The sequence below is a fragment of the Microcaecilia unicolor genome, chromosome 2, assembly GCF_901765095.1.
Source record: "Microcaecilia unicolor chromosome 2, aMicUni1.1, whole genome shotgun sequence".
Taxonomy (NCBI): domain Eukaryota; kingdom Metazoa; phylum Chordata; class Amphibia; order Gymnophiona; family Siphonopidae; genus Microcaecilia; species Microcaecilia unicolor.
The window spans coordinates 500,340,712-500,355,982 of record NC_044032.1 but is presented as its reverse complement, the minus strand read 5'-3'; the positions used below and the strand labels follow the sequence as shown (position 1 = coordinate 500,355,982).

The window sequence follows — 15,271 nt, the reverse complement described above, 5'->3', positions numbered from 1 at the left end:
TACTGCCTGCGAACCACCTCGCAAAAAGTGCTAGTGCATTGGCTTGGAACATCAGGCCATCAAGCTGTGACCCAATGCTACTGGGCCCTGCCTTAAAGAAGCCAGCAACCCAAACCTAATATGCTGGCTAGAGGGCCCCCCCTCCACCTCAACCTAAGGGTAAAACCTCCTTTTGGGCTTCCCTCAAATCCATTACCCCCTTTGTGCAGCATTTCCTAGCAGCAGCAGCACCCCCTCCCCCAGCCATCCTGCTACAGTGTCACCTCCAACACAGAGCCCTCACTCAGCCCTCATACCCATCCAAAGGTACCCCCGGGTCTACCTGGCTGCAAACATCCCTGGTAGCTAGGGTCTGGGCAGGAGCGATTGCTAGTCACTCCTACCCTCGCCTGCACCATCATCCAAAATGGCAACAGTTCCCCCTAGTGGTAGTACTGTAAGACTCCTGCTAGGGTTATCAGTTCCATTTTGGCACCGGTGAGTGCAGCAATGACTGTTGATTGTTCCTGCCCAGACTCTGGCCATCAGGGATATTTGCAGCCAGGTAGGCTGAGGGGTCTGTTTTGGGGGCGGATTGTCCCACTAGGAGGTCCATCTCATTTAGGGAGTTGGCACTGGGAATGGCTGCACAACAGAGGGGGGTGGGTAATGGATTGTGGGGAGTCCCAAGAGGGGCTTTCACCCTTGGGGAGTGCTCCTCAAGCCAGCAGGTTAAGTTTGACTGCTGGCTGCTTTAAGGCAGGGCCCAGTAGCATTGGGGTGCAGCTTGGCAGTGTGCACCCAGCGAACACCATAAACTGCAGTATTGAATTTACATGTTATCAGCTGCCTTATATGCATTTGCATGTTTTTCATCTCACTGCTGTGTACCTTGCAGTGATTTAACTAATGCCGTGTTAGGGCAAGACAACCTGCGTTTGTGCCCTTTAAGTCATGTTAAAAGGGCAAATAATGCAGGTTAATAGCTACATTTGATCTGTTCACGGCTTACCTGACAGCTTTTATAGAGCACCAAATTCCAGAAGTCTCCCTGCTGTAACCCTTAATCAGATGGGACAAAGAAAAACATAGCATATCTATTTTTTAAAAAATAATTTTATTTTACCATCAGAGCTAAAAGGAAACTGTAGTAGTCCCCAAAGGTTGATTTTTATGGCTATGATATATTTTTCTTGAATTTCATCTGGCTTGCTACTACTATTACTACTACTAATCATTTCTATAGCACTACGAGACTTACACAGTGCTGTACATGTTATATGCAAGTACTCTCTCTGTCTCTAGAGGGCTCACAATCTAAGTTTTTGTACCTGGGGCAATGGAGGGTTAAGTGACTTGCCCAAGGTCACAAGGAGCTGCAGTGGGACTCAAACCCAGATCGTCAAAACCATTAGGCTACTCTTCCACTTGAGGCTTAGAGACTCGTATGGCATCTTGGTACTTTTTAAGCAGCCATTTGGCTTGTGTTCCTACACCACAGTCCCACATGACTATCTCTTTTTTTGCAAATGAGAGCATTTTTTTTAGCTAATACTGAACGAGAGGAGTGGGAGCTTTGACTATATTTGTCCAGAGAGTGTTAACAATTTCAGAATGGTTTCACTGCAGTTCTTATTCCACAGAGAAGTTACTTTTCATGACACTGCACCAATCTGCCAACATCTGTCTGTTCCTTAAAGATCCCCTTTGTCTTGCCAGGATTTTCACCATGTACAGCAAGCCTCTGCCGCTGGACCTGGCGTGTCGAATCTGGGACGTGTTCTGTCGTGACAGTGAAGAGTTCCTGTTTCGCACAGCACTGGGAATCCTCAGGCTTTTCGAAGACATTCTAACAAAAATGGACTTCATTCACATAGGCCAGTTCCTGAAGAAGCTTCCAGAGGACTTGTCTTCGGAGGATGTGTTTACATCTATTGCTGCTATTCAAATGCAGAGCAGGAACAAGAAGTGGGCTCAGGTATTACCATGTCAGCAGATAAAATCTTTCTTTTTCTTAGTGAACATGCAGTTTGTGTTTGCAAAAACATAACTTACTCTGGGCCTGATGTAATGAGCTGTGTTATTTGTTAATTTATGGAAGTTGACATTTGATTTTTCTATGCTAACACTTTCTGATGTAATAAGGGTTTTAGTGCAGAAAAGTCCACAATAAACCATCATGCTAAATGTAGTCAGCATGCAGGTCCACTGAATTAGGAATTTCTACTGCTGTAAAACAAAAAATAGGGCTGCAAGTTATTTGCTGTTTGCGATTAATGCATTAATTATTAATCATGATATTTTTTAAAATTAATTGCATAACATCATCTCCTCATAGATCTGTTCTGCTCTCTTCCACTCCCACCTCCTGTCCTCAGTGCAAACCAACATCTTCCCCCCCCCCCCCCCCCCCCCCCCCCCCCATGAACTGGTCTACCTTAAAGATGGTCTTCTGTTGGTCTCCAGCAGCAACCTGCTCCAAAGCTTTCCTCCTGATGTATCCCACCCATGCAGAAACAGGAAGTGATGTCAGAGGAGTCGGGATGGACCAGAGGGAAAGATTCAGAGCAGGCCGCAGAAGAGAAATTGTAGATTTATTGATAAAATCAGTTGGATTTCACTAAAAAAGCAAACATTAGTAGTTAGCTTGTTTAAAATAGTTGAAAATGATTTGCTGTTTCTAAAATTTAGGGCCTCTTTTACCAAACCGTGAATGGGTTTCATTGGCATTTTCAAGTGGGCACCACTAGTGCAACTCAGAGGCCCTAAATTATTAGAGCCCTAGAGCAGCCAAAAAAGGAACTAGATAGCTTCTCAGGTCTAACTTCTTTTGCCCTAGTTTAGTTTTTCTTCCCACCCATCCCTGGCATATCTGTTCATCTCCACTTGAACTTGATGGTTAAGCGGATTATAAATGCCAGAATTAAATTAAATTTTGTTCTAAACAATAATTTTATAATGTAGTACAATGAGAAACAAATTGAAAATATAAAATATACCAAATTATCAATAGCCCTTTATATTAGTTTAGGTATTACTACTCTCTTAGAAAATTTAAATAACAAAACAACTCACCAACATAAGATGCAGACAGCAGGTCCAACAGTGAGAAGGATGCCATCCAGTCTTTTGCACTGAGAGTCACAACTATAATTATCACCCAGTTTTTGAGAGGTTATATGTGTGCACTTGGAGAACAAGATTTAATGGGGATGGGTGAGGACAGCCCCAAAGTCACTAACAACTCTCAGGAATGTAAGATATCTAAAACTTTTATAGAAATGGGGAATAAGAGCAATATCTGGAGAGCCAATGTCCGTAGTATGGGAAACAAATTTCTGGATCTGGAGGCAGTAATGGTAGAAGCTGACTTGGATTTAGTAGCTGTCATAGAGACATGGTTCATGGAGAACCATAACTTGGATATAGTTATACCTGGCTTCAATTTATTCAGGAAAGACAGGGTAGGAAAAAGGGTAGAACAGTGGCATTATATGTTACTAATAATATTAGTGACAGAACTGCAGGACATATGGGGGAAGGAAGAAGCACTGTGGGTTAATCTGGAAAGAGGGAATGAAAAGTGTTTTTATATTGGTGTGATATGCAGGCCTCCACGCAATCAGAAGAAATGGACAGAGATTTAATCAAAGATATTCACAAGATAGCTAGGAAAGGGAAAGTACTACTGATAGGTGATTTTATTATGCCAGGCATTGATTGGGGCATCCCTTCTGTGGGGTCTTTTTGAAGCAAGGAGATCTTCGATTCTCTACCAGAAAAATTGTTCCAACCGTTGTAACCCACTCAGAATGAAGCTATTCTGGACCTGGTGCTTACAAATGGGGAGTGTTTCCAATGTTATGGTGGGTGATCATTTGGCATCTAGCAATCACCGGATGACGCATGAGGAGAGGGCTTACTCAAGATTGAAGGTTCTAGACTTCAAAAGAACTAACTTTGCCAAGATGGGGGAATAACTCAAGGAAGAGTTAGTTGGATGGGAACAGCTGAAGGAAGTAGAACAGCAGTAGGCAAAACTGAAAGGAGCTCTTTTAAAGATGACAAACCTTCATCTTAGAAAAGTACATAAAAGCAAGAAGAAAAGAAGGCTGCTTTGGTTTTTAAATGTAGTAGCTGAAAGGTAACAGAAAAATGGTTAGCCTTCATAAGTTACAAGACGACACAGAAAGAGGAAAACAGGCAAAAATACCGAGGAAAGCTAAGAGCAGCTAGAAAAACTGTCAGGAAAGCAAAGATGCAAATGGAAGAAAAGATAGCCAGTAAGGTAAAACTGGGGAACAAGACATTTTTAGATATGTAAGCAATAGGAGGAAATGTCAAAATGACATAGTGAGGCTCAAGGGTGAAGGGGAGGAATATATAGAAACTGATAAGGTTAAAGCTGAACTACTTAACAATTATTTCTGTTCTGTGTTCACGGATGAAAGGCCGGGGACAGGGCCACAGAAAACAATTGCTAATTGAAATGGATGTTTGGTAGTCCAGGACAGATTTTCAGTAGACTCTGAGAGGAGCTAGCTTAACTAAAAATAGACAAGACGATGGGGCCTGATGGGATACATCAGAGGGTGATCAAAGAACTCAGGGAAGTTTGGGCAGCTCCGTTGTCTGATCTCATCAATGCTTCCTTAGAGTCTGGAGTGGTCTCGAAGGACTGGAGAAGGGTGGATGTTATCCCTCTACACAAGAGTGGAAGTAAGGATGAGGTTGAGAATTACAGACCTGTTAGTCGAACTCAATGGTGAATAAACTAATGGAAATGCTTGTAAAGTGGTTTCTAGAATCGAATGGACTGCAGGACCCTAGATAGCATGGTTTCAGTATAGGCAGGTCTTGTCAGATGTGGGAGGGGCGCTAGTTGTGGTGTAGTTGGATTTTAGCAAAGCCTTTGTCATGGTTCTGCACATGTAACTGGTAAATAAACTGAGTGCCCTCGGTATGGGCGCTAAAGTGACTGACTGGGTTAAAAACTTGTTAAGTGGAAATAGACAGAGAGTAGTGGTAAATGGAGTTTGCTCCGAGGAAAAGGATGTTAAGAACCGGCCTAAGGACCTCAGGGATCGGTCCTTGGCCGGTTCTTCACATCTTTGTGAGTGATATTGCAGAAGGATTGTCTGGTAAGGTTTATTTCTTTGCTGACAATACCAAACTTCGTAATAGGGTGGGTGTGGAAAGTATTTGGAGGGATCTGGCAAAGCTTGAAGAATGGTCCAGCAGTTTGCAACTCAGATTTAATGCTAAAAAATGCAGGGTTATAAACTTAGGTTGCAAAAATCCAAGGGAAAGGTATACTTTATGGGGTGAAGTACTTCTGTGTACAAAAGAAGAGCGAGACTTGGGGGTGATTGTGTCAGATGATCTCAAGTGGGCCAAACAGGTACAAAAAGGTGACAGTCAAAGCCAGAGGGATGCTTGGGTGAATAGAGAGAGGAATGGCCAGTAGGAAAAAGAGTGCCTTATATATGTTTCTGGTGAGGCCCCATTTAGAATACTATGTGCAATTCTGGAGACCACATCTACGAAAAGATATAAACAGGATGGAGTCGGTCCAGAGGGCAGCTACAAAATTATTCGGTGGTTTCTTTCATAAAGCATTTGGGGACAGACTTAATGCTCTTAATATGTATACTTTGGAAGAAAGGCGGGAGAGAGGGGATATGATAGATGTTTAAATACCTCTGTGGCGTTAATCTGCGGGAGGTGAGCCTCTTTCAAATGAAAGAAAACTCTGGAGTGAGAGGGCACAGGATGAAATTAAGAGGTTATAGTCTCAGGAGTAATCTAAGGAAATACTGTTTCATGGAAAGGGTGGTGGACGTGTGGAATCACTTCCCAGTGGAGACTAGGACTGTGAGTTTAAGAAAGCATGGGACAGACACACAAGATCTCTTAGGGAAAGGAAGAGGTAGTGATTGCTGTGGATGGGCAGACTGGATGGGCCTCTTGGCTCTTATCTGCCATCATATTTCTATGTTTCTAAGTCCAGTCTCTTGAGTCTAGAGTAGCAGACTTGGAGGAGATGAGGTAGACAGAGGTATGTGGAGGAGATATACAGGAATGTAGTAGAGAAGTCCCACCTCTGGTCTAGTAGCCTTTTTGGCAACTGCACCTTGATTATTGTGTGCACTTCAGGTGGCCGCATATCAAAAAAGATATAGCAGAATTAGAAAAGGTACAGAAAAGGGCAACGAAAATTATCAAGGGGATGGAACAATTACCATATGAGGAAAGGCTTAAGGGTTAGGGCTCTCCAGTTTGGAGACGATAGCTGAAGGGGACATATTTTTTTATTTAGAATTAGAATTATTTCTAAACTGCCTTTATCCATGGCGGAGTACAAATAAAACATACATAATAAAATTATAGACAAAAAGAGCACTCCTAAGCAGTAAGAAACCTAATAAGGCAGTTACAAAAAAAATTAGCTTGCATAAAGTCTATATGTCCAAAAGGAGCAGCAGTATTCAAGCTGGCACAAAGTATGCCAAATATAACAAGTAATCTCTTAGATGTTTTTTTAAACAGAGATAGTTGTGATTCAGTGTTCAACCGCAATGGCACCCAATAGTATTATGAAAAATAGATTGCTTATTTATTTACAATAGCAGCATTTATTTATTTACAATAGCAGCATAAACAGTGAAAGACATGCAGGAATAAGAACACAGTCTTATCACAGAAACAGCACATTACCCTAGACAGGCTTGTAATTCAGCCACCTATCTACATAGCACTACACAGAAGTACATGGCAATCACACAACCCGAGGGTAGATCATGCAGAGGTCCAGGAGATGGCAGTGTATTCCTCAAGAGGACCTGGTCAGGTCAGGGGCTGCACTTCAGATGGAATACAAAACAGCAGCCCTTTGCCTGAGTAAGCAGCTTTTTTTATACAGAAATCTCTGTTTTCAGCTAGTTTGCTGACTTGAATTTTGACCTTATTGCTGATGCATGAATCCCAGCTGTTCATTAAAACAACCTTGTCTGATTCAGATGTTATGACTTGGAAAGTCTCAGTCCTTGTCTCACTTGCATCATGCCGAAGGGAGTCACCCTGATCCTAAGCCAGGGTTTCATAAACAATGCACCATGTTATCACAGCAACAGCGCCTCTCTGGCTCTAAGGGAATTTGCCGTTGTCTTTTGCTCAGGGAAGTCTTGCCTCACCAATTTGTTTAATTTCTTTGAAGGCATGAATAAACATATTGATAAAGGTGAGCCGGTTGATGTTGTGTATCTAGATTTTCAGAAAGCTTTTGACAACGTTCCTCATGAGATACTCCTGAGAAAATTAAGACATAATGGGATAGGAGGCAATGTCCTTCTGTGGATTTGGAATTGGTTATTGGACAGAAAACACAGGGTAGGATTAAATGGCCATTTTTCTCAGTGGACGAGGGTGAATAGTGGAATGCCGCAGGGATCTGTGCTGGGATCAGTGCTATTTAACATATTTATTAAAAAAAATCTGGAAATTGGAATGACGAGTGAGGTGATTAAATTTGCAGATGACACAAAACTATTCAAAGTTGTCAAAACACATGCGGATTGTGAAAAATTGCAGGAAGACCTTAGGAAACTGGAAGACTGGGCATCCAAATTGCAGATGAAATTTAATGTGGACAAATGTAAAGTGATGTACTTTGGGAAGAATAATCCAAATCATAGTTACCTGATAGTGGCGGCGGCCAAAATATCAAACAGGATGCTAGGAATTATTAGGAAAGGGATGCAAAATAAGACCAAAAATATTATAATGCCTCTATATCGCTCCATGGTGCAACCTCACCTTGAGTATTGTGTTCAATTCTGGTTGCTGTATCTCAAAAAAGATATAGCTGAATTTGAAAATGTTCAAAGAAGAACGACTAAAACGATAAAGAGGATGAAATTCTTTCCATGTGAGGAAAGACGAGAGGTTAGGGATCTTCATCTTGGAAAAGAGATGGATGAGGTGGATATGACTGAGGTCTTTAAAATCTTGAGTGGTATAGAACGAGTAAAAGTGAATCAATTTATCATTCTTTCAAAAAGTACAAAGACCAGGGGACACTCAGTGAAATTACATGGAAAGGCTTGGCCAAGTTCCTTGAGGAAAAGTGTATAGTCTGCTATTGAGATATGGACATGGGGGAAGCCACTTCTTGTCCTGGGATTGGTAGTATGGAATGTTGCTACTAATTGGGTTTCTGCCAGGCAGTAGCGTACCAATCTTTTAGATTGTAAGCTCTTTGAACAGGGACTGTCCTTCTATGTTTAAATTGTACAGCGCTGCGTAACCCTAGTAGCGCTTTAGAAATGTTAGTTAGTTAGTTAGTTAGTAATGTTGGGGCAGTGGGGGCAGTCCATCCCGAGTGCAGGCAGCAAGGGGGTGCGTGGAACAGGTTTGCAGCTGTCAGCTCTGCTGACCACCTGCCCTGGAACAGGAAGTAACGTCAGAGGAGAGAGAGGACTGGCAGAGCCGATAGCTGTGCTCCTCCTCCACACATCCCCTTGCTAGGAGGAAAGGTGGTGGGTTGATATGCTTGGGGGGGTATGTGTTCTTTGGGGGTGACGCGCTAGGGGAGGGCGCAGCAGTGACCCGCCCTGGATGACAAACAAGTTAGGAACGCCACTGCTGCCAGGTACTTGTGATGTGGATTAGCTGCTTTTGGAATCAGGATACTGGGATAGATGGCCTATTGGTCTGACCCAGTATTCCTTTTTTCTTATGATATTATTCTTAAGATACGATAAGTGCAACAGGCCAGATATTTTGCCCAAGGCTTATGTTAAAGTACTGTGAGCATCACAGCCAGTCCAGTTTTCAGGATATCCACCATGAATATACATGAGAGAAAATAGCATTGGAATCAGAGTATATGAAACTACAGCATGCATATTCATTGTTAGTATCCTGGAACTGTATGAAGAGTGACTCACATGTTGAGCTCAACACAGCTATTAGTGTTCAGGCTTTTAATCTGCTTAAATGCCTGAGAACAGCTAGCAGTAGTGGGATAGGAGTACTTAAGCCATCCTTTATCATTGGTATGTTCATTATAACAACTTAAAATAATAATAATTAGTATTTTATTTGAAGGCAAAATTTAGCTTGGAGCTTTGAGAGTTGGTGTCCTGCAAAATTAAGAATGTGAGCAGCGTTGCTGCAGTTTTCGTCCCTAGTAGAATGAGCGCTGTGCAGGTTCACACCTGTGTTTGCTGTTGTGTGAAGTGCTCCTCATTTGCAATGTTTAAGTGGAAGAATTTGTGGCAGTAAACTTGCCTGTGTAAGTTATAATGGAGGGGGTCTTCCCTTTAAAAGTGAAATCAAGCTTTTGATACCTGCTTCTGTCTATTTCTCCATTTCATTTTTCTTTTGTCATTTTTCCTTCCTCCCTTTGTCCTCCCATCTCTCACCATATATCCTCCAAATTGCCTGCATTTGTTGAAACTATTGTCTCCATCATCTCATTCTTCTCCTTTTCTCCTGCCTTAACCTTCCCTATCTAACTCTTTCTTTCTCTCTGCCTCCCTTTCTGTCCCTTCCTTTGTCTCAGCATGTTCTTTCCTATCATTTCCCTACACTATGCCACATGGCGCATGCTAAAAAAAGAGAAAAAGACGCAGCATGTACACTGCCTGGAAGTACAGTTCTTATTAGCCTTTGTCAAATGCAGCTGATAGGCTGTTTCAGATAAGAATGGTTTATTCACTGACACACTTTCAATATGTCCATTTTTGATAACACTTTTTTTTTTCTTAAATTTTAGGTACTGGCTGCACTGCAGAAGGACAGTCGAGAAATGGAAAAAGGAAGCCCTTCTCTCAAACGCTGAAACCGCAGGAGCCTCCAGTAGCCCTGGAAAGTAAATGTTTGATGAAACGGAGTTGCCTCCACACTAACCATCCACACAGCTGTGAATAAATACAAACTTGTTGTAGATTTTAGTTTAACAACTGAAGTTGGCCTTAAAACCTACCTTTCATGTCATAAAACAGAGGCTTAGCTGTGGGCAGCTCAGGGGAATGATATGTGTGGCATTACTCTTTTCATAGAGTTTTCAGTGAATGATGAGACTTTAACTTGGGGTGGGTGGGGGGAGCAGTGTCCCTCCTTTTTTCACATTGTGCTGACATCATGGAAATAAGCAGAAGTGCTGGTTGCTCCTATGATCTCTCTTTTAAAGAAGCAGTTTTAAACTTGTGCAAAATCCGAATTCACATTCTTTCAGGGCACTTCTGCATCAGAGGATGTTTGTGTTGCAAGATGCCAGTGGCAGCAAAGAACAAGGCAGTGTTAAAACTTGGATCATGTTCAAAGTACATTTACCAAAGATATCCTTAAATGAAAATAGCTACTATTGAAATAGAAGAAACAAGATGACAAGCAAAGAAAATAGTCCTTGTATGAAGCGGAGGATGTGTGTTCACGCAGATAGTATGGCAGAGGGGTGCAGTGCCGTTAGTGTGAGATGGATGACATCCAGTGGTAACTTCTTTTTTTATTTTTAAAGAAAGAGTACCAGGTCGGGGCCAGCGAGGAGTTCTCCTTCAGGTGCAATAGGGGGAAAGGAAGCAAATTCAAAAAGATTCAGGGGTGGTGACCTGGTTGAAAATCGCTACTGACAGCATCCAAGTTTTGGATGTACTGTGTAAGAAACCATGACAGACCTCCATGGTGATGACTCAGACGCAGCCCATTTTATCTGCCTGGGCCTATCCAGCCAGAGATGAAGTCTTAGTGTTGTAGGCGTTATCTAGTGTTCTTTACTGGGGAAAAGCACTGAGAAATGCAATAAATTTCTAATCTGTGAAATCTGTCCGGGTACGAATTCTATGCTAGCTGAAGATGGGAGGTTGTCATTTGAGAATCTGCGTGCATTGTGTGAGTGCACTATCAGGAATTAAAGGCAAGTTGCACAGAGAGGACAAGATTCGAAAAACAACTTCCATCATAGGAAGCCATCAGCTAAGTGATAGGAAAATAGCTCAACACTTGTCCACAGAATTATTGACTGTAAATCATGTGTGTCCATGGTTTAAGATGTTCTGGGAATTGTGGGTTTTGGCATTGAAAAAGCTGTGCACAGAAACCATACATCACAGTCCCCAAACTGTGTCTTTTGTGTAATGGTGGTGGTTGTCTGTCTTTTTTTTTAAGTTTAAGTAATATTCAGATTTGATTATTCCTCAGGTTATTGAAGTGCAAAAACATTTTGAGGAATGGATCATTAAACAGACTGCAGTTGATAAAATAAAACAAATTGGTGATTATTGATTTAATCATTTATATATTTACTCGAGAGCCATATTTGCATTTCTAAAAAGATGGAAGAGTACATAGTACATACTTTACACAAAGGTTTCTTATACACTGGTAGGAAACATTAGTGAAAATTAGTATAAGATTAAGCTGTACTTCTGATCCTGCATTTGATCAGATCACTGAGCAATGAAATAATTAGCGATGTGCAGTTATTAGCTTTGTTTAGTACAAGCTAAAACATTTAGCATATACTAAAAAAAAAATGACGTAACATAAAAGAGGCAAATCCAATTTTCAGCGCAAGAAGGAAACTGGATTTTCCAAATAAAGGTTTAGGTATTTGTAACTTTAAGAACTGCTTAAAGGGGAAGAATGTTTGCTTCTGCAAGATTTCATGCAGATGATATTTCGCTATTACAGATGTTCATCTCATCTCATTCCTGACACTTGTGCTTTGGTTGCCTGTTTAGTGCAGTAGGAAGTGAGGTGGTTTAGAAGCGCAAGTCAAAGGCGCAGCAGTCTAATATCCAAAGCATTTGCACTATATTTAAAAAAAAAAAAACAATTGTGAAAGCCATTGACCTGTTGGAAAATTACTGCCACAGCAACCAAAAAGTACTTGTGGGCTTCTCAGTGTACATGCTGTTTAGGTCCTGGAAGAAAACTATTAACACAGAAGGGCATTGTCAGATGTGTGTGTGTACATTTTTCCCCTTTACCCCTGTGTTGAGTGAAAAAAAGACCTAGGGGACCTTTATGCCTATTTAAGCAAATCATCAAAGAAATACTTTAGGTGAAATGTCATAACATGGGTACCTTGTGAAATTTCCAAGAGTCTCTCTTGCATAAACCAGACTCTCAGAACTGTCCCTAATGGTGCATGCATTCTCTCACACATATGCATATACCTGATATGCATACACATGTGCTTTACAACTTGTGCATACGTTGCAACTCCATCTCAGCTCAGTCCGAGAAGACGCCTGTGCGTGGTGCATACACAAGTATGTGTGAACTTGTCAGCTTGAGTATTTGTACATGCATATAAGGCCAGTCAAGTTTCTGCTTATAAAAAAATTCTTTATAAAATGACTTCTCTGCGAATTGCACCAGATATGTTTTGTCATTTGCACACACATTCCACTGGATAAAGGTGTATTTGCATCTCATGTGAGCCAGGTGTTTCATGTACTCTTTAGTGCACTGTGTTTAAAGCAGCATTCCCTTCTGCTTGCTGAGCCTAGATCGGATATGAGTGAGCCACAGGGTGATAATCCACCTCCTACTAGATCAGCAACTGCTCAATTCTTTCAAGTCCATGTTTCCCAGAAACAATGGCAAAAATGCTTCTGGGATTAACTGTGGATCCATTTCAGATATGGCTGCCAGTACACATCCTAAACTTTCCAGCTAGTATTCATGCCTCTTCATTGTAATGCAACATATGGCTTTAATTCACGAGCAAGGGGAACTGTTTGAAGAGTATTGTGGAGATGGAGTAACATGGTAAACCCAGATCAAGGAAAGGGATGTGCTTAAAAGATGGAAAATATTAAAACAATTTCCAGGGTAAGGGAGAAGGTATGACTTAAACTTTTGTGTGTGTGGGGGGGGGGGGGGGGGGGTACTCATAAGGCGACATTGCTGCTTTAAACTGCATCCTTCAAGATGTTATGAGACTTTTCTAGGGGAAAGCATTTGGACCTCTAAGTTAGCTTCTCAATTCTTTCCTCCTCATTCTCTGAGTTGTTGAATGTAACAGGCTGGTAAACAACTTCTTTATGAACAAAAGGCCTGCTGATATCATGTGCACTGTTTGTGACTAGTAAGTAGGACCAGTTTTATTCTGCTGTGATTAAATTTCTACTGTTAGATGTATATATTTTCCGATTTGTTTCATTTTTGTATGTAGATGTGTTCTTAATGAAGAAAAGCAATGCAATAATGAGCTTTGCACAGTTTCTTACACAAATTTAGTCCCTGCCCTGGTCTGAGCAGATGGACCTAAATGCTTGCTTGAATGTGGACAGATTTGTTTTTTCTTTAGTTTTTTAAAGACGTGCATATTCTTTCCATTTCTAGTGACTTCATCGTTTAAACCATCCCAGATCTTTTTAATGGCAGATTCACAATAAAATCAGGGACCACACGAGGTGATGCAAACCTTTCTTGTCAAGATGCTGTATATGGATTAGCACATGATTCTTTCTCTGCCAGCAAATATTTAGTTTCAAGTAGAGCTGTTAGTCTACACAAAAGGTCACTGAGAAGCACCAGAAATCCTAACGGATATGTATCTGAGAGAAACAAACAGAAAAACTCTGAATCCAGGATAAGTTACTTTGTGCAACTTGCATTTTATACTTAAAACAATTTTGCAACTTCAAAAGTATTCAACATGTATGCATCCTTCACTTAAATCAAGAATTCGCACTAGAAAAGGTACTTTAGTGTAATGACTTCTGTTTTTTTTATGTTTTAAATATTAGAATTGCAGATAGAGAAACTTATCAGATGCAATCAGAGCTATGTTCAATTTGGCTTTTTTTATTGTACAGTTGTACAAATTTTGATTTATCTTTCATAGGTAGGTCCTCATACTTAACTGGAATTGTACTTTTTTTAACTGTAAATATGTGGTTTTGTTAAATAAAGTCATGTAAATAGCTACTATGTTCACATAATTTTTCTTGTTGATTCAGAGGATGAGTCTGGGAATGTAATTCTGAGTACTGATTCCACTTTCTTAGACATTTAAAACATTAAACAGATGCAAAAAGATTTGCTGCACAGTGTGTTCCTGTGGCTCTCAATGTCCATTTCATCCAAAACCAGAAAAGGGATTGTTTTTTAGATCCTTGACTGCTGGTAGCTAGTAGGGGTATGCAGACAAAAATATTATTTTTCTTTAGTTTCTCATGTCATTTATGGGATATTTTGTTTTCAGAAGTAATATCAGTAGTGTGCCCTATTGCTCAAATAATCTACAATATTGATGAGACAGAAAAAAAGACAAATTTCAGGATTTTTCCTGGTTTTGGTTAAAAATGACACTTCCCATGTTATTTTAAATTAATACACATCTCTAGTAGTTAATGGATCCGATATTAGTACTTATGAACTTCCCATACCATTACTCAGATTTAAAAAAAAAAAAAAACTATAGATTTGTTCCTGTGTCCTTTGGCTGGATCTTTTTCACATTTCTGTCTTGGCGAAAACATCTAGAGAGTATGATGCCCAAACAAAAATTGAAAAAGCCTAAAAAATCTACTGAACAGAGGGTACAGAGTTACACAAACAGCCCAGAAATTTTTTTTTTTTTTTTTGCAATAACACTATTTTATCCATAGATTAATTTCATACAACTTATGAAAAGTTGTGCTAGCAAAGATAAATGATTCATTTAAATTTGGCACTTGTTGACAAAGCCAGGTTTATTTTGTAAAGGTTTGTGCTTCTACAATTTTCTTCTGATTTTCCCCAGCAGTCCCTTCTACCCCTTCATTTCTTGAAGATGAGGAAAGTTACATCCATTGAGCAAAAATGCACTGTTTAAAATACTTGGAGGGGTTTTGCACTTTGGTGCTGAAAACTAAAATCCGCCCTGAAATTATTTTTTGTGGGTATATTTAAATTCACCAGACCAAAAATGCGCTGAAACATGTAATATAGCTCATATTTAGGGCTTATGAAGTGTGTGTAGATTATACATTTAGGTGTTTATCTTTCAGTGCATTAGGGTTTCTTTACAAATACAAAAAAAAAAAATCACTGGCTATCATTGTTTTCCATTGGTACCATTACTGGGGCCATGATGCTCAAAAGCAAACGCAGGCGCTAGAGGCCATTAGCACTGTACTAGCACCCGCATTTACCTGCGCAGAGTGTTCAGAGGCCCAGAGCATGAGAACAAACAAGTTCGCAAGCAACGCAAGTAGCATGCTAATGTAGTCAAGCCCATGTTAATGAGGTAATTTCGTATTCCTCCCCAATGTTCAGAAAAGAGTGCCCGAAA

At 40.5% G+C, this 15,271-nt stretch overlaps 1 protein-coding gene across 4 annotated transcripts in view; it reads left to right on the top strand.

Moving 5' to 3' along the window:
* TBC1D14 (TBC1 domain family member 14) overlaps positions 1-13,923 on the top strand; it is a 199,948-nt gene extending 186,025 nt beyond the window's left edge. For all 4 annotated transcript variants that reach the window (XM_030191163.1, XM_030191164.1, XM_030191165.1 and 1 more), the window contains 2 exons: positions 1,699-1,957; positions 9,758-13,923. In XM_030191163.1, the coding sequence (XP_030047023.1) occupies positions 1,699-1,957; positions 9,758-9,823 (325 nt within the window). In that variant the 3' untranslated portion in view covers positions 9,824-13,923. The remainder of the gene's footprint in view (positions 1-1,698; positions 1,958-9,757) is intronic.
* The last annotated feature ends 1,348 nt before the right edge of the window (positions 13,924-15,271 follow it).